The 24165-nt window shown below is 39.4% G+C and overlaps 4 protein-coding genes across 8 annotated transcripts; 3 read left to right on the top strand and 1 right to left on the bottom strand.

Annotated features, from left to right (window-relative positions):
* Positions 1 to 4104: 4104 nt before the first annotated feature.
* Positions 4105 to 8502, top strand: srsf3a (serine and arginine rich splicing factor 3a). Its single transcript, XM_077530694.1, has 7 exons — positions 4105 to 4241; positions 5466 to 5503; positions 5671 to 5881; positions 5972 to 6106; positions 7747 to 7785; positions 7870 to 7956; positions 8053 to 8502. Exons 2-7 carry the CDS (start codon positions 5497 to 5499, stop codon positions 8078 to 8080), a joined length of 507 nt encoding a protein of 168 aa, XP_077386820.1. The 5' UTR covers positions 4105 to 4241; positions 5466 to 5496; the 3' UTR covers positions 8081 to 8502.
* Positions 8503 to 8613: 111 nt separating this feature from the next.
* Positions 8614 to 17722, top strand: rab44 (RAB44, member RAS oncogene family). Its single transcript, XM_077530685.1, has 9 exons — positions 8614 to 14324; positions 14541 to 14590; positions 14685 to 14749; positions 14901 to 15029; positions 15105 to 15186; positions 15725 to 15839; positions 16171 to 16269; positions 16353 to 16429; positions 16514 to 17722. The coding sequence occupies exons 1-9, from the start codon at positions 8859 to 8861 to the stop codon at positions 16596 to 16598; spliced, it is 6168 nt and encodes a 2055-aa protein (XP_077386811.1). The 5' UTR covers positions 8614 to 8858; the 3' UTR covers positions 16599 to 17722.
* On the top strand, positions 16593 to 22576 carry hdhd3 (haloacid dehalogenase-like hydrolase domain containing 3). 5 transcript variants are annotated; one of them, XM_077530688.1, is made up of 6 exons: positions 16593 to 16738; positions 17750 to 18178; positions 19896 to 20017; positions 20084 to 20166; positions 21662 to 21996; positions 22089 to 22576. In XM_077530688.1, the coding sequence occupies exons 4-6, from the start codon at positions 20130 to 20132 to the stop codon at positions 22491 to 22493; spliced, it is 777 nt and encodes a 258-aa protein (XP_077386814.1). In that variant the 5' UTR covers positions 16593 to 16738; positions 17750 to 18178; positions 19896 to 20017; positions 20084 to 20129; the 3' UTR covers positions 22494 to 22576. The 5 variants fall into 5 exon arrangements, with proteins under 5 accessions (XP_077386814.1, XP_077386812.1, XP_077386815.1 ...); XM_077530686.1 differs by having other exon boundaries at positions 19896 to 20552; XM_077530689.1 differs by having other exon boundaries at positions 19896 to 20677.
* Positions 16978 to 21731, bottom strand: trub2 (TruB pseudouridine (psi) synthase family member 2). The gene is made up of 8 exons (XM_077530692.1): positions 20110 to 21731; positions 19890 to 20015; positions 19688 to 19762; positions 19536 to 19597; positions 19378 to 19459; positions 18496 to 18568; positions 18287 to 18423; positions 16978 to 18210 (listed from the first exon to the last, which is right to left on the bottom strand). The coding sequence occupies exons 1-8, from the start codon at positions 20225 to 20227 to the stop codon at positions 17990 to 17992; spliced, it is 894 nt and encodes a 297-aa protein (XP_077386818.1). The 5' UTR covers positions 20228 to 21731; the 3' UTR covers positions 16978 to 17989.
* Positions 22577 to 24165: the final 1589 nt, after the last annotated feature.

The following is a 24165-nucleotide window of genomic DNA, read 5'->3' as shown; positions in this document are numbered from 1 at the left end:
GTAAAAACAAGCAACAACAACAAAAAAAACCTGACAGTTGCGGGAATCCGTCTGTCTTGTGTCTCGGTGTAACCAGAAGCACGCGGGTGAGTTCATTCAGGGATACAGCCTGCACAGTCATCAGGAAGTGAAACAGAACAGAATGTGCTGTACTAATCTGACTGAAAAACACTACCCTGAGTGGATGCATGAAGAAGGACAAGTCATTCACAGCAGCCATGCATGGCTGTGGGCACTAAACAGAATATGTAAATAGTGTTCAACTCATCCATTTAGTGATAGAAAGTACAAGGTGCCGGAGATCGAATCAAGTGAGAACAACGCGTATCCCCCCAACAAGCGCTGAGACAAAAATAAGCCAAGCGACATAATGCTCTTTGTGTTGAAGCCCATCCGCGTTACGTACATGGCGTAATATCCTGTGTGCTTCTGTTGATCCCTGAACTTTTACCCTGTGGGCAAGCAGAGACAGGAAATCTCTATTTAAAAGAAAAAAAACTTGCATGAATTTGTTGCCTACTGCCTCCACATTGTTTTCATTCCTTGATCAGCACAAGGTTGAACCTGATTGATGCATAATAACACGACATAAAAGTAATATCATGATTTTTAACTTGTAAAGACATTGTTCGTTTTTGCAGAATCACAATTACAGTAAGCAAAATATGTATTTGGCGATTTATTGATTTGACTCGAGAGCAAAGATTTTTGATTTGAGCGATCGTGTGCTCAACTCACTTCACAACAAGCAGCAGTTTAGTAGTCAACTTCAAGCTCTTAATGCCCACCAGTTGACATACCGTCACCAATAACATGAAACAAAAAAAAAATAAAATTGTACTTGTATATTTGAATCAACCAGCTAGCGTTACTTTTGTTAGGTCAACTGTTTGTTAGCATCAAGCTAATGCTTGATGCTAACAAGCAGTTGAAGTTTACTGTCACGAAAAACAAAACAAAAACAATTCTACCTTACTTGCATTTGAATCAACGCTAGCTTTATTTTAGATACGTCCATTAGTTTAATGCTAACAAACAGTTGACATTTACTGTCACAAAAAAAAAAAAAAAACATAAAACAAAAAGAATTGTACCGGTAATTGTTTTTGAACCAACCAGCTAGCTTTACTTTAGATATGTCAATTTAGCATAATGCTAATAAACATACTGTTGATGGGCTAAAGCAAGCATGCATTGTTGAAAATGAATAGATGGATAGAAGGTTTAAAAAAAAAAAAAAAAGTAAACATGAAGAACAACTCTGGTGTTCTATCTGCTCAGAGAGTGCTAGCGTATTATTTTGTATAAAGTACTCAACCAGTTTCTTGGTAAAGCACAGTTTATCGAAGTAAACATGACGTTTTTGTGTGAATGCAGGCTTTCTGTTTCTTGCATCGGATGTGCACCGACTTCTACCCAGGCCAAACTGAACAAAACATAATGTACATGATGTACACATGCAAATATTTTCATCTGCTGTACCCAGTAAATCATTTAATCCTCAATTCTTTGTTTATTTAATCCCTGAAATTATTATTTTTCTCGTTCTTGTTTGTTATGTGAGGATATTGATGCGGTAACACCTTAAATACTCTCAGGGATTAATGAATTACATTATTAGCTATCCATATCAAGTACCACTAAGTAGAGATGGAAATTTCATTGTAGTTATTGGTTCTTTAGTATTCATATTTTGCCAATGAAATCAATTGTGATACTAAAGAAGAGGATTTTTATTTTTTTTATTTATTTTTTTCTGTTAATATGCATCTATTTTGTTCACAGTCATCTCTTTATGTCTCATGGGTAATATTTTTTTTAAAGTTTAAGCAGAATTAATATTTAAATATGTAATAACTTAATGTATTTTCATTTGTCCTTTGTGTCGACAATTCTGAAGGGGAAAACTGACATCATATTGAAAGGTCAAACGTTTTATAAAGGGTGTGTTCTTCAGAGCACTTGAGGCTGGTGTATCTAGACAGTGCAATAAGTTAATTTTATTGGAATTAAATATTAATTTTCTTTGTTAGTGATCATTTTACTTCAATAAGAACCATGTCATCCAGCTAAACATGAAGGAGCACAAACATAACCATGGCAGTGTATGAAACAGCCTTGTCGATAGCGAACAATGCAATTTCTACAAAACAGCCAACATTAACTTCCCTCCATCAGGTAGTATGTTATTTCCAGAAACTAAATGTGCAGCGTTATATTCAAATCTGGCGACACAGGCAAGAAAATCCGTCAAGAAGCAATTTCATCCATCACGCCTCACTAATGAGAGCTTGGTTGAGACGTGTGAGTGCGTAATTTCAGCATAACAAGGTTGTTCACAGTGACAGTTGGAACCTTATCTAAACATTTGCGGGTGTGGCGCCACTCAGCAATCACCACAAACAAGATACAGTATGTAAGTATTATTATGATTCCAAAAAAGAGCAACAGACTACAATAAATTACTTAAGTGTGTCATGTAAAAAACAAAAAAAACAAAAAAAAATCTTTGAGGTGGAGACTTCTTGTCTTCTTGCACAACTTGTGTCCTAAAAAAACACAATAGCTTAAAACTAAACTATGCACTGGGCATGTACATGCAGCATATCGTACAAGAAGCATGTTTGGCGAGTCATCTCCTGTTGAGCAATAACTATTTCGTTGATTTAGTCATATTCCCTGCTGAGTAATAAACAAACCACAGCAAATGTTTTGTGCATTTAAGGGTGTACAGCCTGACTTGTGTTCATGTTTCTTGGCAGGATTGCGCACTCAAGATTAAAAAATAAATAAAAAATGTACGTATGGAGGCATAACAATAAATTTGACCATTTTAGAAATGTTCATTGATTTCAGTCAAGTGACCTCATGTTGTACAGAATCATTAAACACAAGAAGAATTTTTTTTTAAATTCCAACTTAATTACTACATTGAACACACATTTCTCAACATGGTCCAATTTAGCTGTAAACTGTAATCCATCTATCCAGTCTTCCATGTTTTTGTAATGTGAGAGGAACCCATGGATGCACTGGGATAACATGCGAATTCCACATGCACCAGAAGGTTGGAGCTGATTTATCCTGTAATTAATTAAGTTATTGTATTTTTCTACCTCTACGTCATATTGTATATTAACTTAAGTAAAACCCTGGAATTGATGTCAAATCATCAAATAGAAAGTATATTTTACATTTAAAGACTGTTGTCTTTGATCCTTGAAAACAATTGTTCTCCTGTAAATTACAACTGCTGCACAAAAGGGTCAAAACTGACTCATCTTTAAAGGCATTTTTCTTATATTCTTCTCATAGAAACAATTCTCAAAACGTTTTGATTACAGATTTAGTTTTGCCCTTGACATCACACTCCAGATTTGTGAGGCCCCGTGGAGGTAACTTGAGCAGGGTGTTTTGCTCTATATGGTACTATATTTGAATTTGATTTTGCAAAGTGCACAAATTGCTTTTGATTTTCACCATCAAGTACAAGCAACTTTTAAAGGTAAAACTATCAATAGTCTGTTGTTGTTCATGTTTGCGTTTGGCTACACATGTAAGCAGAGTTTACAGGCTGCCACAGCAGGTAAATAAAACTGTTAACTGAGTTTATTTTTTTCCAACGCTTTAAATAATTTAAATTAATCTACAAAGTTAATGCTTTAACTTTGACAGCCCAAATATTTGCATAAATATTTCAAATTGTAATTGTAAACAAATAAAAAATTTCATTAGGCTAACAGCCAACACAGTAGCTCGAACATCATGCCCTTCACCATGCTGCCCTCATCAAAATTACATCAAAAAAATATTAAATATTTCCCCAATTGTGTATAATTAATTAATTTCACTTTTTGAATTAAACAATTTAAAAAAAATCCTCGTTATTCTCATTTATTGAGATGCGCCTTTATGTGATATTAAATTAAAGGGAGATTTGTTTATATACACTTTCAGCAATCTTTGTTAATCTTAATCTAATGCTAGTGAGTCTGTCTTTCTACACACAATAACGTTCGAAAGGGAACATGCAAGAAACGTAAATGACATCGTATTCTCCACTGCGGTAGAGGGCGCTGTTTACCAAGCGGGCTCTCACTGGCCGAGTAAGAACGTACGTCATCCTTTCAGGCAACTCGCATCCTGCCGGCGGGAGGCTAACAACAAGTTGAGCAAGTTGTGTGTGTGGTGGGACTGAACTCGACGGGAACCATTTCAGTCGCGCAACACCCTAATTACTGGTGAGTTTAAGTCAAAATTACGTTTTAAGTAAAACAACTACGTCGTTTGGTCTCGACGGTGGTGTCGAATTATGCCAGTCGATACGCAACGGTGCTCGGAAGAGTGTTGGCTCAACCGTTGCGATGCTAAAATGTTGCTCGCTAACATTAGCGTCCGTGCTCGCCTGTTTCATTAGAGGGGGGATGGGGAGTAAAACAGGCTCTATTTTTTACTGCCTAACTTTCTTTGTTGAGTTGATTAATAGTGTTGAAGGTTTTGTAAGCTCGCCTCCAAGTGTTGACAAAGGGCCGTTGACGCAGACGTTTAATTTGAAGATGCATTTAGAAACGGGCGTGCTACATGTTGCTAGCGTGCGTCAGCTCGGCGGTTAGCAGACAGCATTGCCGCGTTCCATTCGTTATTCCAAGTGTGGCGTCCAAAGACCGTGCCTTAAAAAACTATTTGGTTCAAATGACATAATCAGTCTGAAAGTATTGACAGATGTTCTTGTTCGAAGTCATTTAATGCGCCATGGTACTATTACTAATGCATGAATTTAATGTATCAAAATTCGACTTCATACTTGGACTTTAAAAATATAATACAAAGAGCGAAGAAGAACTCTTATGACAACTGCATTTAGTTCAATATATTAGGTAGCTGTTGTTGCCAGTACCAAATGCAAAGTGAATAAAACAGGCAATATTTTTCAACCAAATGCTGTGTAGTACTTTGTGAGCATGACTGACCCAGTGACACATTAAAAATAAAAAATAAAAATCCATTCACCTTTTTCTAATAATGGCAGTGTTAATGTGTGATCATGTGCGTTGGATCCAATATTGGTTAAAAAAAAAAAAAGATTAATCGGATATGTTTCACTTGCATGAAAGGTGTGTGTATGCATGTTTGGAAGGTAAAGGGGTAATAGTGTCGTGTAATCCGAGCATTCCCCCCCCCCCCCCCCCCCCCCTAAAATGCAAGTACATACATATAGTATCAGTATTGATACAGATCTGGTACATCATTAATATTTAATATATAGAAGAAGAAATACAACATTTACTGTTAAAAATGTTGTCTGATTCTTTCTTACGACAATGAGCATCTTAGATGAAACTCTTATGACTACTACATGTGACAAGTGCTGATTCTTTGGCTCTCTTATAGATACTTGGGTATTTGGGCAATGTATTAAGTTGACAGGTATGTCATGTGACTGTCTCATCTTTCTTTTGTTTCAGGTATTTCATCAGTAGACTCGGTCCTGCTGAAATGGGAGGTATGAGTAGTTACTACTTGGCCATATGATGTACCACCATCCTTACTGGATTATACATAATTAGCAATAATTTTTTTTTATAATATTCACAAACATGAATTGTTATAATAGCATGTTGTGTGTACTGAACACACAATTGTGAGTGAATTTTTCTCTCTTTCTGTCAGACCCTTCTTTCAACAGAGACTGTCCCCTGGACTGCAAAGTTTACGTTGGGAATCTTGGAAATAACGGCAATAAGGCAGAGCTGGAATCGGCTTTTGGTTACTTTGGTCCTTTAAGAAGTGTTTGGGTTGCCAGGAACCCACCGGGGTTTGCCTTTGTCGAGTTTGAAGACCCGAGAGACGCCTCTGATGCTGTGAGAGAACTGGATGGAAGGTAATGTCTGTTTTTTGTCATTATTCATTGTATGCCATCACCAGTTGCAATCATACTAACCGTAATGGGCTTTTTTTCTGTTGTTGTAAGATCAATGTGTGGATGTCAAGTTCGTGTTGAATTATCAACTGGGGAAAAACGTTCTAGAAGCCGTGGTCCTCCTCCATCCTGGAGTCGATACCCGAGGGATGAGGGCCGGCGCCGTAGCTCTCCAGCTAGACGCAGGTATCTTTCTAAATCCACGCCAAGCTTTTAGCGTGTCATTTGCAGTAGGTATACATGGCTGATTTCCCCAAACTGTGAGAAGCAAACTGATTTGAAAATTATACTTATTGATAAGTTATTGACAACAAAAGCTTTATGATTATTCACAATCATCTGTTTGCCTCACGCATTTCTGTACAGTATGTTTGGCAGTGCCAAATTGGACCAACTGTCAACAGCAGCTTTTGTCTGCTCCCAACCTGAGAAATTCTCATTTTGTAGAAATACGCTACTCTTTTAGAGCTACTTTAATTAAAACCTCATCAATCATACACGTATTCATATATTTTAGAATAAATTTCTGTCGGTATAAATTTTGTTTTTGCTGAGTTCAGTTTTCCATCTATTAATAAACTGAACCCCGTTGCAGAGTCACCACCACGCTTCTCACCATCTGAGTCAGTCAACTAGTCCTCTTTCAGCATCATGTGACTGCTGACCAGCGATCTGCTTGGCTGGTTTTGTCACATGACCCAGGCGCAGCGCCAGTCGTCAGGTTCCACCAACCTTTTGGTTCCTGAGCATGCAGTTCACGGCATCCTCCTCTGCTCCAACCTTAAACCAATCAACAGCGGCCCACCTCACGTTATCAACCAATCGGCGTGTTTACTCGTACTATTCGCTGCAGTATCGACGGGAACGGCCATTGGCTTACATCCCTCCCCCCCCCTAAAGACAGGGAAACTCTACAGCTGTCCCCTGCAGCCAGCAAACAAGCAACTTCTTATCGGCAACATTTGCAGCATGTGGCAGATCCTCTCTGCAATTTCACCTCCCTCGCCAGGGCTACCATGCGCCATTTCTTTCTTGTCCAAACCCCCCCCAAAATAGTAAGTTGCTTTTATCATGCTCTTTATAGTTGTTCTGACTTTTTTCTATTTCAAAACTCACATGTTACACTTGGCAGTTGTCATTTTAAATATTTAAAATTATCCCAGTAGAGCGACAAAACGTTAGAAAGACTTTCTGGTCTACTGTGCATTTTTAATTGACGGAAAACAATTGCCTGTGTGCATGATAGGTTTCACGGCTCAACAACTGGCCATTTTGGGTGACCTTGCAGTTTTGGTTCTTTTTCCTTCTCTGTCAATACGATATCACGTATAGTGCAGCTGTCTCATGTATAGTTCAAACGTGTTATAACTCAATTTAATCAATACCCATTTGGTTTGCTGCAGTGCCAGCAAATATCCTAAAACGGGCACACTTTTTTTTTTCTCCCTTTTTTGTGCTATAATATCTCACACACAAACGCAATACAAACTTAGTGACACTCAGAAAATATTGCATAGTATATTTATAGATATGCGTAAACCTTTTAAGCACCTTGGCACTATGAATCTTGTTTTCCCCACCAAGTGACCTCCAGGGTTGAGCATTGATCATACCAATGACAATCTTTGTACTGGCTCATTCGGTTCTTGTATATAAAAAAAAAAAAATATACGGAACTTTGATTAGTTTTTTTTTTTTTTTTACTAAAAATGAATGTAGACCCATTATTTGGGAACTCCATCCAGATGATCCTGCAAGTTTTCCATTGTATCCAAACACTTCAACCCTGCTTAAAACATTTGTCCCCAATTTCAACTACATTCTAGATCCCCTCGGAGGAGAAGCCTGAGCCGCAGTCGTAGCAGGTACATGCATATAAAGAACCCCCCCCCCCCAACCCCAGCTCCCCTCAAATGCATTTGTGAATTAAGCATTATTTTCCCCTTCAGGTCTCTTTCACGAGACAAACGCAGATATCGGTCTACTTCCCGAGAGAAGACCCGTAAGCGCTCAAGATCAATTTCGCGGTCGAAGAGGTATGTGGTGGTGGTGGTGGTGTTGACGTGTTCTACCCTCACTAAAATACTGCTGGGTGCTTTATCGTCCCATTGTTTGTGTCCTTTCCCCTGCAGCCGCTCTCGTTCTAACGACAGGAAATGAGGACGTCACAGAATGGCTTATGTGTGTGGGAACTCCATTTTTTTATAGTCATGCTTTCTTTTTAGATGTTACTTGACAACTCAAAGGTGGTGTTCGGGTTGTCCAAGTAACCCTGATTATGGTCCTCTAACAAGAAAGGATGTTTTTCATCTATTTTGGTTCAGTCAGCATAATTGTTTTGGTATCTTGCAGGTTTTGATTTTTTTTTTCTGGTTTAATTTTTGTCCTGTTATCCAATTGTTTATATTTTGCTCATATGTGCAATGGAAAACGCTCGACTGGGGCTATTGCCTAAAGCAGCATCTGCGACTATTTTACATTGTTACATTTGCAAAATAAGACATTTCCCTTTTGCTCTTTGAGCGCTGACAACTTTGCTGATGGTGAATGGTTTCGTCAATAAATGTTTTTCCTAAGCCTGATTTTGTTGTCTTTGAGTTGATATCTTTATATTAAAATACCCCCTAAAACCAAACAAGATTTCTACAAGTATAAGCCACACACAGGAAGCTTCCACTTGCTGTAAAAGACACACCTCCCGTGTATGACTTGACTTCCCCTCCCGTCGTGACTGCTGTTATATTTCAAAAGCTGATGACACAGGAACACGGGGTAAGTATATTTACTGTGAATTTGTACTAGGCATGAAATATTTTTAGAAAACTTTTATCTTGGAAAAGAATCAGAAATTTCAAATAAGTGCATAAAAATTATCTTAAGTTGCTGGCGTATTAACGTGTTTATAATGTACTTGGATTAAAACGTAGGGGGACAGACAATGCCTGGTCCTAGTGGCAAAAGGAGACTTGGCTCTCGTCGGAGGGGGCCAACACAAGTTGAAATGCCAGAGGATTTGAGTGTAGCAGATCAGACATCTCAAGCACAACCCAAAGAGGTTGAATCTTTGACTGCCTTGTCAAATGATAGCCATGTCCCTTTGGAGATCGATGGCATCCATTCATCCGAGCAGAAGTCAAGCAGGAGAAAACTCGGCTCAAAGAGGCAAAGTAAAATACACAATTCTGAGCAGCCTCCTATTGAATCATACCACAAACCTACAAAGGAAGTTGAGCAAAATGTGCATACAGAAGAAGTACAAGCACAAATGATACCTGCAGGACAAGCAGTTAGACAAGAGTTTAGTGAAATTGATTATGACTCAATGTATGGGACACATTTGTATTCAGCCTACACATCTGGTCATACTTTGGAGGCTTTGAACCCCAGTTATCTCGATTCTGACTTGGAGAGACATCAACCCATTAGTGGAAATTTTCATTTGGAACAAGATGGACAGAGTGACCGTAAACAAAACATATACAAACAAGTAGAAAACACAAGCACACATTGGTCAGTTAAGCAACAACTTAATGACCAGTCAGAGTTCACAGCAATGTCAGTACAACATACTTTTATTGATGCTGAAAAGGAGGATATGAATGAAGACCCACCACAGCTAGCTGAAGCTTTACATTTTGACCATTTAAATGTAAAATCGAATGAAATGGATTTTCCGGGCAATCCAGAGAGGCCCCGTGAAAAAAGCAGCTACTCTGAAAATGTTGAAATGAAAAACAGTGTTGAGCAAGTGGACTATATACCAACAGTGGCGGAACTGCCTTCAAATGAGGAACATGAGCTTTTTAACATTTTACAAGTCAAAAGTGCTCAGATTCCAGACCAAAATGAAAATGAAGAGATCAAGTCATCCGAGTCAGACCAAATTGATTACCATGAAATCGCAACACATGATGATAAAGAACCTATTGATCGACGTCTTGAAAATCTAACAGATGAAATAGTGGAACTAGATCAAGTTGAGCAGAATGTAAAAAGCACTACTGATTCATCGTTAAATCCACAGGACAAACGGGAAGAGCAGCTTTTGAAGGATAGTCAGGCACCAGATACCAACGAGGCATGGATCATCACAGAACTAACAACCACACCTTGTCAGGAAGAAGATGTCAATGACCAAGTGAAAGTCAAACCGGAACAGACGCAACAAAGCAACAGTAGCCATGCTGCTGAGACATACAGTGAGTCTAAAGATGATGCTGGAAAGACGAGTGATGATGGTGGTGATGATGCCACCACAATGAAAGAACTAACCTCTACAGGAGAAGCAGCTGATATGAAAAAGATAGAGCTGAAAGAAATTAACAATTTAGACGCATTTCCTGGTGAAGGCATGCATGATCTTGTCAGAGAAAATGCTCATTCAAACTCAACTGTACCCCAACTGCTAACTCAGCTATCAAATTACGAGGAGATGCCTGAAGAGGTTGAAAAGGCCGAAGCAAAAGCAGGGGAGGAAAATGAAACCTTATCACAGAACGAAAATCTTGGCGATACACCTGAGATAAGCATGCCCAAAAGCACCCTTAATGAAGACACAGAAATTGAGTACAGTGTAGCAATAGCCACTATTTCCTCATCAAAAGCAGAAACGTCCACAGATGAACATGAGCACTTTTTTTCTCAAGTCCGAGGAGCTCAACGCCCAGACAAGAATTTAGTTGAGGAGGCTAAGTCAGTAGAAACCGACCAAACAAAAGACTCAGAAATCTTGACAGATGTATGCGCAAGAAATGTTGCTAAAGATATTGAAAACCTTGTCAATGAAATTTTGGAAATGCACATGTCTGACTTAGGTATGAAAAGCATTTTTGATTCAGGTTTAAATCCACAGGACAACCCTGAAGAACCCCATATGCAAGAGGATAACATTGAGGTTTTGGAACAGAGACATGAAAATAATCATGCTTCTGACACTAAGGAGAAAACCAACACAGAAAAAGCAAACCCCACACAAAGTCAGGAACATGACAATGAAGCTCAAGGGATATCTGGTGTGGAGCCATGGAATAAAAATCTACATGCTGATTTTTCCTTGAGTCAACCACTTGTAGATGCACAAGTTTCTACTGCCACACCGCAGATAAGTACATCTGAAAGCCGCTTTAATACAGATGCAGAAATCGAGTACAGTGTAGCAATTGCCACAATTTCCTCACCAAAAGCAGAAGCGTCTGCAGATGAGCAACATGACCACTTCAGCTTTTATCAAGTGAGAGCAGCTCAAGATCCAGACAAGGATTTAATTTATGAAGCCAACTCTTTAGAATCGGACAAAATAGAAGACTCAGTAATTTTGGTACATGGACCTACAGGTGATGTTGATAAAAATATTGAAAACCTTGAAATTTTAGAAACACGTATGCCTGATTTAAGTTTCAAAAGTTCCCTTGATTTTGGTTTAAATCCACAAGATAACCTTGAAGAACACCACATTGTGAAGGACAGCATGGAGGATTTGGAACAGAGAGAGAAGAATCATGCCTTTGACAACACGGTTACATGGATCAACACCAGAAAAACAGACCCCACACAAAGTCAGGACCATGACAATGAAGCTCAAGGCACGTCTGATGTGGATCAGAGCGCTCAAGGAATCTTAAGTGGAATGACAGAGAGTGAATTGTCCTCACAAAGTGTGCAGCCAGAGGAAAATTTTGTCTTTGACTCCCAAAGCGAGGACAACACTCCAAACAAAGATGAACTACAAGACTCCTTCAGCCACGCTATGAACAGGAGAAAACTGGGGTCTAGTCGGCGTAATAAAAGAAGACAGGTAAATGTATTTGCTGCTGAAATATACCATGACTTTGAAGATGCTGTCGAAAAGACAAGAGATGATGATAGTCATCCTGGAGCAACGAAAGAAGTGACATTTAAAATTGGACCAGCTGAGATGGGAAAGTCCGAGTTAAACGTAATTGACCATTTTGACACTTTTCAAGGTAATGACATGACTGGTCTAGTCAGAGGAAATGCACATGCAAGATTCTCTGAGGTTACTTCAAATACACATTCAAACATTACTGAAACCCAGCTGTTAACTGAACAATCAAGTTCTAGGGAGCTGTCAAAGGAGGAAGAACTGCTCATTGTTTCCAAAGCAAAAGCAGGTAAGGAAAATGAGACTTCACCACAGAATGAAAATATACATGCTGATTATCTGGTGAGTCAACCACTTGTAGGTGCAGAAGTGTCTAATGCACCACTGGAGATTAGCACATCTAAAAGCAGCATTATTAAAAACGCAGATATTGAGTGCAATTTAGCAAAAGCCACAATTTCCTCAGCAAGAGCAGAAACATCCATAAAAGAACAACATGAGCAATTTAGCTTTTCGCAAGTCAGAGATGCTCAGTTTTCAGACTTTATTTTAATCAAGGATCTTAAATCATCAGAAATGGACCAAAATGAAGACTGTGAAATTGTGAGCCCAGCTCGGAGCAGGAGAAAACTGGGGTCTAGTCGACGGCACAAGGGCACTCTTGCAAAGGATTTAGCTGCTGAGACATACAATGAATCTACAGACAATCCAGCCAGAAACAGCAGAATTGAGGAGGATCTCCCAGGACAAGAAACTGCTGAGATTGAAAACACGCCAAAAAATACAACTAATGAAGATGTCAACATTCAGTGTGGGCCAACAAAAGCCGCGGTTTCATTACCAAAAGAGGAAATGGTGGAACAACATGACCATTTTGCCATTTCTGGAGGCTACAGTCCTCAACAGTTAGAGAACATCCTCAAACAAAAAGTATACCCCGTAGAAGTTAACGAACTAAAGGATATTGATGACTCCACAGTAAAGGTCTGCTCTCCTGCTGGAATCACTCAAGTTGAAGCTTCTTTAGACAGTGAATCTCATGACGAATCAGTGGCGGAAGCAACACAGCATACTTGGAATAAAATTCTTTCAATGGCTGCAGAGACAGGGCAACAAGCATCACAAGAACTCATGAAACCAATATTCAAAGCCACTGAGAAAACAGAAGTTGAAGTTGTGAAAAGCCAAGTCATTCAAGAGGAAGACTTGATTTCTCCTAACTACAAGAAAGATGATGTTGCCAGTTTTCAAGTGGAAGACCCGGACACATTGTTTATCTCCCATCGACTCACAAATGTTTACTCTGCATCATTGGATGTGCAAGAGTCAGAAGAAGACTTTCAGGTAAAGAACATGGACGCTGTATCTTTAAAGGGAGAGGCACTGGAAAATGTTGTAGAAACCGAGAAAAGTGCCCTGGAAAAAGCTGTGGAAGAAATAAGGGATCATTCAGATTCGATAGATCTGTTGAATGTGTCTTTGACTCCTCCTAAGAAAAGAAAGATGGGCTCGACTCGCAAATCTCATATGAAAGGGAAACAAGAAGCAGAAACGGACAGAGAACACGATACAAGAGCCCTGGAAAATGTACCACAGATTGAAACATCACAAACTCAAAGTATCAAATCATCGTCTGAAGAAGAGCAGAAATTCAACACGGTGGAAGCTGACCTGAAGCTTCACAACAGTACCAGAAAAAGTAACATGATAGCAGCCACCGATGATGTCAAGTCCATCTTTTTAGAACAGGTGGCCTCCCATGATGCAAAAGATGCTAATCTGTTTACTTCACAGGTTGCTGAGGTGAGGGAAAATGACAGAGACACAGTGGCTTGCATAGAAACATTTGAACCGGATTATGTTGCAGTCTCTGTGCCTGACAGTAAGAAAAAACAGCAGCTGCCTACAAGCACAAGTGGTATAGCTGGTGAGGTCACAGAACATGATGTAAATGTAATTGCTGGCCAAGATGCATCTGAACTTGCTAATAATGAGCACATGGATGAACAATCAAATATACAAGCGATAAAGACTGAGAGTGACCAAGCTCCTGATAAAAATTTGAAGAGTCCTAGTTTGAACTTGACAACTAAAAAACGAAAAATGGGCTCTTCGCGCCGAAATCTCGGGACCAAGTCAAAGGGGGACTTAGAGCTGAGGTTGGAATCGAGTAACGAGGTACCGTTCACAACCCTTGTGCAAGATGTTATGAGAGAGCCTGCCCACCAAAGCCATGATAAGCCTGAGCGCTCGGGCTCTGAACCAACCAACCAAGAAAACACTGGCGACCCTCCAAGCACAACTCTGGCACATGAGACAGGCGACGAAAATCTAACTTCAGAGCATCATCCCATCCGACTTGACATCATGGAAAAAACCTCGGAAGAACGTGATATGCTGTCAGAATTCGAGCTAGGAGGGAGGAAGCGGAAACTGGGATCTCACCGGAAGTCCAAAGTCGAAACTAATGCTAATCAAAGTGAAGACGACAACGTGACGCAAAAACTACCTGAGAGAACTTCAGAAAAAACAACACATGAACAAGAGCGAGAAGAATCACAGGTAAGATCAAACAAAATTGAAATTTTTCAGTTTGCTGTGAAAATTGTAATTGTAATAGAAACAAGAATGTGTGTCTGATAACTACAGATTTTTGTGAGTGTTGCAATCATTTTACTGTATTTTCAAAGTGAATAGGCTAATTTCTGTTTATTACATTTTTTTTGTATTTGCCAAATAAATGCTGTAAATGAAAATCTCATCCTATGCAATTGTCAGAGCAACACTGGTGATACCAAACCATCATCCAATATTTCAAAGTCTGTGAGGTAAGTCTCAGATATAAATTGTATATGTTGTTTTAACTATTTTGTATTATGCAACTACATTGACAAAATTTTATTTTACCACGGATTCTCATAGAAACGAGACAGCAGAGGAAGTCATGGCATCTCAAGCCCGTCAAGATACTTGGAACGTTTCTTTTGGTATAAAGATGCAATACTGTACTTGTACTACAATCACTGTACTGCATAATGTCATGAGAATCAATACAAGATTAATCAATTGTAGTTTGAGGTCCAGAACTTACCAAATATTTGGGCATGTAGTTTAATCAACAGGCATTTTTGTTGGCAGGTAAATTGTCCGACTTGAAAGCAAAGCGCTATAACGTGGTCATGATTGGAGACAGCAACGTGGGCAAGACTTCGTTCATGAAACGAGCACAAAATGGGAAATTTTTCCCCGATTTGCCTGCCTCTGCTGGTAAAATTCATATTATTAACCTTACGATTATTTATTTATTTATTTTTAAATGTAAAATAAAAACTTGTTTTCAAGGCCTCGATACATGCTTGTGGACGGTGGTCGTGGATGGCAAAAGTGTGGCCCTCCAGCTCTGGGATACGGCAGGTCAAGAAAGGTCAGACGTTGACTTCTTTAATTCATTCACAACCAGCACAGTTCAAATGGAACTTTGACGTGTATGAACGTCAATGGCAGTGAATGAGTTAATAGGGCCAAAACATTTATTCCTGCCAGCAAGTTCGCACGAAAGATTAAGCGTTATATAATGTTCAAACAAGGCAGATACTCTACATAAAACTTCTTTTTTTTTAAATAAAAGCTTTTTCTTTTTTTTTTCTTTTTTTTTTTTTAAATACCCAGTTCAATGTTTCAATCACTATCCATACAAAAATGTGTAGTTGTGTAACTTTTGTGATGAGATTGGCTCATTTGTGGTTATCTTGTGTAATCGTACGCATTGCATGATCAGATTGTCCCGGGAAGTATACTTTGTGATTTTTATGGGAATTTGGCTTGAGGCTTTACTGTCGTCACAGACCAGTTTGACGGGTTTGCGTTGTCTTTTTGTCGACCAAATAAGTTTGAGACAAGTGATGAGAGCATCTATTTGAATGTGTTGCTTGAATGTTTTCCCATTCTTACGGCCTTCAAAGGTTCCGCAGTATCACCGCTCAGGTGTTCCATAGAGCGCATGCATTTCTCCTGATGTACGACATCACTTCCTCCCAAAGCTTCACCGCAGTCGACTACTGGGCAAAATGCATACAGGTGAGTTGGGCATTTTAAATCAAGATTATTTTATGTAGCTTAACATGGACATGTAATTTCTAAGTCTAAAATATAGTCATTTAAAAAAAAAAAGAAAAAAAAAAGTTGTTACATCATATTTTGTGATATTCAATTTGCCCATGGAGGACATGATAACAACTGAAATAGACCCTGTGCATGGAGCAGCTTAAATGCAACAGTCTAATAACAAAATAGGCAAAACAAATTGATTCAGAAATATTCAGCGAAGTCTGAAACTGGCGTTGTACAGAAGATAGGTTCTGACAATCAGAATTCTGATTTAACACAAAGCCAACTCTTTTGTTTTCAGGAAGGGGCCATGGAAAACGTTCCCGTTTTACTTCTTGGAAATAAAAGCGATCACGCTGATCGTCATGTTACAACTGAAGATGGTCAAGATGTTGCAAAGGTACTGTTTGTATCTGGGTTATCGCTGCTCCTGCTTCCAGGAAAGAGAAAACATTTCTTCAATGTTCACTTCTCTTTTAATAGAAGTTCAACATAGACTTCATGGAGTGCAGCGCCGTCTCCGGCGACAACGTGATTCAGTCTTTGGAAGCCGTTGCCAGGTAATTATCTTTCTTGGAGGTATTAAGTACAGTTTGTCTTAATATCCAAAAGTGTGCGTCACTGTGTCTTGTTGTTGCCGCCAGATTGTTGAGTCATAAAGATGACAGAAGAGATGAAACCCTGGTGTTACATAAAGAACCTCCAAAGAAGAAAGCAGGCTGTTGCTGATTAGGGAAGTGGTGCCGTACTGTTTGTCGTCATTGTGCATCTGGGGAATGATTTATTTAACTTTGGAGGATGGGGGAACACATGAAAATAGTTAAGGCACTTATCTGGTCACTATGGAGGCATGGAGCTGACAACATGAGGTAAACATTTTTGACTGTGTTCAAACGTATTTGCTAAAATAAATAAATAAAGGTTTTTGTTTAGTTTTTCGTTGAAGCTACGTTATAGCATTTAGCCCATAATTACGTTCAAACCTACTGTAAATGCAATCATATGTACTTGCAAATACAGGGAGTTCTCAAGTTAAGGTGCACTCGAAGACGTTTCGAGCCCTTAGCTAGTACTAGCGCTTGTGCACTTGTGGGAGTATCTTTGGCTCCCCCCCCAATCAGCCTCCCACCCTTCTTTTCCATCCACCTCCTAGCAGTAAGGGTAAGCCGCATGTTTTTTTAAAATTGATTTTAATGTATTTTAGATTTTTTTTTTAAATGCAAATTACTTTGATGTTAATATTGACTTTAATGGGGAAATTAGACTCAAGTTGAAATTCAGGTTACATCGTGAGTGTAGGAACGTAACTCCGACGTAACTCAAGGACTCCCTGTACTGGTACGTTCAAACATATTACTCAAAAACGTTCACTCTGCATTGGCAGTTCCATGCAATATTATTAGGAAAATGTAAACAATCTTGAGATTCCAATATAAGAACTTTAATCAAAATATCTGCCCCTACAAAGGTACATCACTAGAAATGCATGGTAAATTGTAGATGATCGGGATGTATCCCTAATGCCAGTCGACATTTTGTGGATCTCATAACAGAATAAATAAAAAGTATAGTGGAGCAATTATGTATCTTTTTTTTTTTTAATTCTTAGGGAAAAAAAATGTGTCAAAATTCGAAGAGGAGAAATACTGTGAGAAACACATCATTTTCTGAGTAAAACTATGCCAGATAATTCGGACAAACTGCTTAGCTTGACAAGTGTTAAGTGATGATGAAACATGTTTATTAGGTTGTAAATGTATTACAATGTTGAATAATTTAATGATTTAAAAAAAAAATATTTTTGGCATTCACGTGTTGCCAAACTGCGTAATAAAGCTCCAGACGACAAATAACTTTTTGTTCTCCTCATTCATTTTCAGTCTCTGTGGGCGTTCTTTTTGACTGACAATTCAGCATTGTTCTCACTTTGGACAAAATGTCCCTTGCAGGTATGGAAAGCATGTCAACAATGTGATTGCCTCATCACAAGGAAGCTTTTTGTCACAGACAAATGTTGACACTGCCTCCTATAACTGAAAATTGTGATCTGGAGGTTTCTGTACTTCTTCTCTGTTGATGTGCGCGTGTCGTTTGCTTCCATTTGTAATCCCAGCCCCTGATCAATGGGACAGTCTTTTTCTCATAGCAGCATGGTACTGTTTGACGGCGCGCATGACCTCAGCGGGCGTCCACTGGTGGCGGATGAGGGCGTCCTGCAGCGTGAAGGTGCCGTCTCTCGTGCGCCGAACGCCCTTGCAGACGGCCGTGCTGCGCAGCTCGAGTCCGATCTCGTGCACCACTTTGCGCAGGTATTTCTGCGTTTCGTTCAGACACTGCACCTCTGAGAACATAGCAAATAAGACCAATGGGGTAACATTAAAATGTTACATTGATGGGTGTTTTAAATTGACGGTTACCCAGAGTGAAGTTGGGAGGCTGGAAGCGAATGCATCGCAGACCCGTCAATATGGGCGGCGACTTCCCCTCGGGACCGAGTAAACCTTGCACGGCCATCTCGTAGGCTTCTTGTGATTGCATGTTCACGTTGGTATACCTTTGAAAGATAAACAATCACATATGTTAATTGGTTTTGATGTGTAAATGGAAACAGCAAAAATGTACATACGTTAACAAGGCCTTTTGATTTGCTCCCTGCAGCATTGCCAAAACTCTTTCCAGCTTATCTTGCGTGATGTGATCTGTTGAGTAAACAAATGTTTCATGGTGACTGATCAAGTCAAGATGGCTTTAGTAACTGTGTTCAATGTCTTTTCCAAAGGTCACATTCAGATATTTTGTGAAATCTTTACAGATCCATTTTAACCACCTTACATTTTTTGGTAAATGCATTATTTACAAATGTAGACATTATAAAATTAATTCACAGACAATTTATTTCTAATCTCACGTATTGATAAGCAATTAGTTGTAAGTTTCATTTTCAAACCTGAAAATTCTCGTAATTATTTAGACCTGGAACACATCCAATTCAACTATTTGAAGAATTTTAGGCAACTATGCAGCCAGTTTTAAGTGCCATCGAGGCACCATTCTTGGTATAGGCGCTCCCTCTAGTGGTAAGCAAAAGAATCACTTCCAGATACAGTTCAGTTGGACCTAACTTTTATTACATTAAATACAGTGTATAACAGTGTAATTAAACATATTTTCTGTGCAATACATCTTAATTTAATCACTACTTAAGTACAGTTTATTTTCCAATATTTAAGTGCAATACTAATGTTCAAAAAGCATGCAATAATACTACATACATATTTTTTAATAGTTTTTTTTTTTTTTTTTAAGACCTACTTCACTATTATATTTTAATGTTCATGATGGTCATGTTGGGAAAGGCAAGTTTTCTGCTTGGTGAACTCGGCAGACAAAGAACAAAAATATGCTTCTTACCTAAACCACAGCATACAGATGAGTATATTATATATGACAAAAACCAAAAGCATTGCTGAGTGCATATTGTGAAGCACTTATTTTTCATAAACCATACCATAAGTGGTTCTTTCCACAACTCGTCCTGTGTGGGAGAAATCATCTGTAGCGGTCCCAAACTCACCCTCCAACGTATAGTCCTGAAAGAGCAGCGTCCATTCAATGTATGGGGATTATGTGCAAATGAAGGTTGAAGTTAGAACCACATGAAATTACCCGTGTGACTTTGGTGTTGTAGAGGTCACTCAGAACCTTGTTTCCATTCCCAACAGCAATGACTTTTGAGAAAATCAATGTTAAAATCAAAACAGTGTTTTTGTATTACTATTGTTTTTTTTTATTTTATTTTAATAGAATTAAGGTCATACCCAGTACGCCAGAGGAAAATGTATCCAAACGATGTCCAACGCCAACTCGAATATGCTGGAATTCAGGACCAGTTACTGAAATAACAAATGTCTTTTAGTCTCTTTGAGCGCACTCAAGCTTGTGTGATAATAACGCGCATGTACTACATACTACTGCAATGCAAAGATAACATTACTGAATTTAAAGACAGTATCCACATACCCAAAGGGTGTTTGGACAGTACCGGGACGTTGACTGCTGACAGCCTCGGAGTCAAGGTGTCACCGCCTGGTGGTGCCAAAAACCGGGTCTGCACGGGAAGAGGCGGCGGTGGGAGAGCATCTAAACCTGTAATATATTTACATGGATACAAACAGATGTTTTGTTTTTTTAGTATACGCACTGTGTGTGTATAGGTAAGTGAGACATGAGGAAGTCTGACCTTTCAGGAGCTTGGTCTCGATGTCGTCCCTCACGGATTTCCAAAAGACGCCAGCAGGTTTGTAGACGCAGAATAAACCCTCTAAACTTCGGAAAGCTTGAATAGCACGAGTTGCCATTCTTTAACGTAGATTAATGAACCATCTCTTGTTTTTGAAGACTCAACTAGCTTTGAAAACGTGAGCGCGCAGGAGCAACGTGAACGACTGCGCATGTGCATAATGCGTGAGCATAGCCACTGTTTGTTGACACAGCGCCCCCTGCAGTACCGGATACTACACTGTTCACAGACACACCGAATGTATTCTCGCGATATCTGGCTTTGGTCCACTTTTAAAAAGAAAAAAAAGTCACATTTCACGGACGTAAACTGCGTTATTACACAACGTTGCCAGCTACTTAAAAAGAGGTCACCGTGCCCACGTAAGATACAGTGTAAACGCGGTAAGACTTCTGTGACCTTGTCTGGATTTGCCACAGTCGACCGCTAACGATAAAGAATATCACCACCAACCGAGAATACGTTGGGTTGTCACTGTCTGTTATTTGGTACAGTACATTTTTAAGCGGTACGTTCACACTGAAATTCTAGTGGCGTATTTTGTTAATCAGGGTGAAAAACATAACATTGTAGTTCCGGTTTAGAATTACGAGACGGCGGGGAATTACAATCTTTATAACTGTATTGGCAGATTCGTCAACCTACCAAATAACATCCGGTCCTTGGAAAAAATGTAAATGTTAACCCGCGTTACCACAGATTTCACAAGAAAGGTTTTGGAATATTTCTAGCATGTAAATTATACATTTATTTGTGGTCCGCCACCAGCCACAGATCACTGGTACACAGGACATGACGAATGTGCGAGTGGTGAAAACTGGTAAATCCGTCATTCAATTCTAGTCAGGATTCGTGGGTCGAGAGTTTAAAATTTATCTTGCTGCTAATTGGTGACGTCAGCGCATTTCTGTATTGTACCGTACCTTTCCATGCTGTGCCAGTGGGCATCAAATAATTTGTCATGTAAAATGTGATGCCGCTCTTTGGCCAGCAGGGGGCAGCGTGATTCAGAGACGCCTACAAAATGTACTAAGAATTGTTGACACAATTAATAAAATAAGGCGAGGTTTCTTATATTTTGATTTAATTTTAATTACATTACAAATTCCTTCCTATATTACAGATGATGGTGTCACTTCAGGATGCGAGGTTTAGAATGGCTCAGCAATGATCCCACGCTCAGGTTTAATTGAATTGCCGCTAGATAACAGACACATTCAGAATTTCGGGCCCTGGAATAGTTGCCCACTTTGCCCAGTTCCGTGATTCAGTCGTCACACCACCATTCTCTGCACATTAGTCACTGTCTAGACTAACAAATTCCCCAACAAACAATGTACTCCCTCATCCTTCATTTTCATATTGACTTTTTAAGACGTCATAGCAGAAAATGTCAGCTTTTAGCTATGTAGGACTGTCAGGAGAAGTGTTGCAGGAATCTCAGCGATTACACAATTTCTGGAATTTAATGCCTCGTGTCATACCCTGACAGGTGCGATGCGCGCGCCTCTGCGATGGGTGCTATGGGACGTGAAAGACACCCTGCTGAGGGTGCGTTCCTCGGTGGGCGAGCAGTACTGCGACGAGGCCAAACGAATGGGTCTGAGCCTCACGCCCGCCGAGGTGAACGCCGCTTTCCACCAGGCCTACCGACATCATCGCAGCCGATTCCCAAACTACGGCATCGGTCAGGGACTGGATGGACAGTCGTGGTGGACGGCGGTGGTGAAGGCCACCTTTTCTCAGTGCAGAGTGCGTGACCCGGCCCTGCTCAGTACAATGGCCCTCAACCTTTATCGGAATTTCAGCAAAGCCGACAACTGGGAGGTAAATGTGATTTTTGATTGAATGTTGACATCATGATATAAAGATAATTCCTAACAAATAGTGTATGTTGAATAATGTCTTTTATATTTGAGGTATTTCCAGACTCAAAGTCCACTCTTAAGAGCTGCGCCTCACTCGGACTGCAACTGGGAGTGGTTTCTAACTTTGACAACCGCCTAGAAGCCATCTTACGCAGTTGCGGGCTGCTTTCGCACTTCGACTTCCTGTTGACATCAGAGGCGGCAGGTGTCGAGAAGCCCCACGCGGCCATCTTTGAGCGGGCCCTACGCAAATGCGGCGTACCCCCTACCAGAGTCGCTCACGTCGGGGACGATTACGCCAATGATTACGTGCCGTCCCGCTCGGTCGGAATCCACGGTTATCTTTTAGACCGGACAAATAATTCTGAGGGACGGGATGTTCCCAAAGAGCATCGGCTCTCATCGCTGCATGAGTTGCCGGCGCGACTTAAGCAGCACATGGATGAATGCTCCTGATTATTTTTTACTACCTTGTAAGTAAGTTAACAGAATGTAATGGTCATGCAGTCCCTGGGAAAATAAATCTCAACTTTACAGCATGTTGACTGATCTTTCACGACCCACAGAATATTGTGTTCTGTGACTATATAACTACACACTATCAAAGAGTAGATGCTTCTTTAGAAAAAAAAAAAAATGCTTGTTTGCAACATTTTGTTTTTTTAGTAGTAGTCAGCAATTCAACGTAGGCTGTTTTCACAAAAAAACGTGTTTCTTAACAAACAAGTGACTGACATCTTTTGTGACTCCTAAAACTACAAGAAGACAGATAAAGTATTTTTGACATAAAAATTTATTTACAGATATACAATGTAGTAGAAACAGCATGATTTATGGTGTTCTAAATTTATTAAATACAAATGAGCACTTGTTTATATAATGTATACATTATATGCTTAATGATGTTAACGGGAGGAAACTTGCATCTTTATTTTTTATTAAAGAATTATAACTAATTCAACAAAAAATGCCTCTGCCAAAATCTAATATCAAAGGGGTCAAAGGAAATGAGCGATAAAAGAAAAAGGGGGTCTTTAAAACAGCACATACCATCCATTTGTTAATTTGTATTTATTAATTTTATTGTTTTACTTGTTAAAAATAGTGACGGCCCTGGCACAAACCCCCCCACCCCGCCTCCGGCCTTATACTAACTGTCTACAAGCTGAATATGTCTCATCTGTATATATACACCGTATAATTTATACAGTAGTCTGCTCGTGAGGTGGGAGGAGCAATATGGCCGCCCTGTGACTTCAATGGCGTTTCTCATTCATCACCTTTCTTACAATTACAACACTTTTCTAGTACTGCAACTCGTGATTGGACAAATGAAGATTCATGAAGGACTTCTGATTTCTTTTTTTTTTTTTTTTTTTAACTCTATGGATGGCACTGCCTTTATCTTTAAACTAAGAGCACCATCTAGAGGAGTAAAAATAAATAAATAAATAAAAATGAGAAAGCGCTTCATGAAGCTTCATTTTCCCGAACACTGACTGCAACACGTGTTTACAAAGTGTAAGGTGGTTAAACTTGTCCAAACGTTGTATTTGTCATCATTGTGTAACTATGTTTCTCAGACAAGTTATTTGGCCGCTAAATCTGATTCAATGCAAATGGACTGTCCTTGTTTGTTGAATTTTCTGTTTTTTCCTTGTTTCTCAAAAATATTCAAAAGCCAAACTTGACAATGTAAATATTGTACTTAGATTGCCTTTTTTTTTTTTTTTTTTTTTTTTAATTGACGCGAGCATGCACACTGGTAGCTAACATGCTTTTACGCTTTAGCAGTGAGAGCGAGGCAGCTCCTTAACCCTAATAGCTTTGAAAATACTCTTATTTGAAGCCATCTGGACCAAGGCAGATAGCGCGAGTGTCGGACTGGGAGGATCAAACAGGACCCAAAGAGGAATCGCAGGGAAAAGAGCCTCTTATGTGGAAATCGGGATTGACACATGTCCAAGATCACATTTAAGGAGGTCAAGGGAGACGTGTTAGGGTTCACTCCCAACAACAGTCGATGCGGAGCGTTGAAAAGTGATGACCAACGCAGTTTGCTCTTCATTCTTTTTTTTTCCACCTGTAATTTCACCTCTTGACATTTGTATGTAAATGTATTGTCGCT

This window comes from Festucalex cinctus, chromosome 8 (genome assembly GCF_051991245.1).
Source record: "Festucalex cinctus isolate MCC-2025b chromosome 8, RoL_Fcin_1.0, whole genome shotgun sequence".
NCBI lineage: Eukaryota > Metazoa > Chordata > Actinopteri > Syngnathiformes > Syngnathidae > Festucalex > Festucalex cinctus.
The sequence above is the reverse complement of the archived record's forward strand: the minus strand, read 5'-3'. Positions and strand labels throughout refer to the sequence as shown.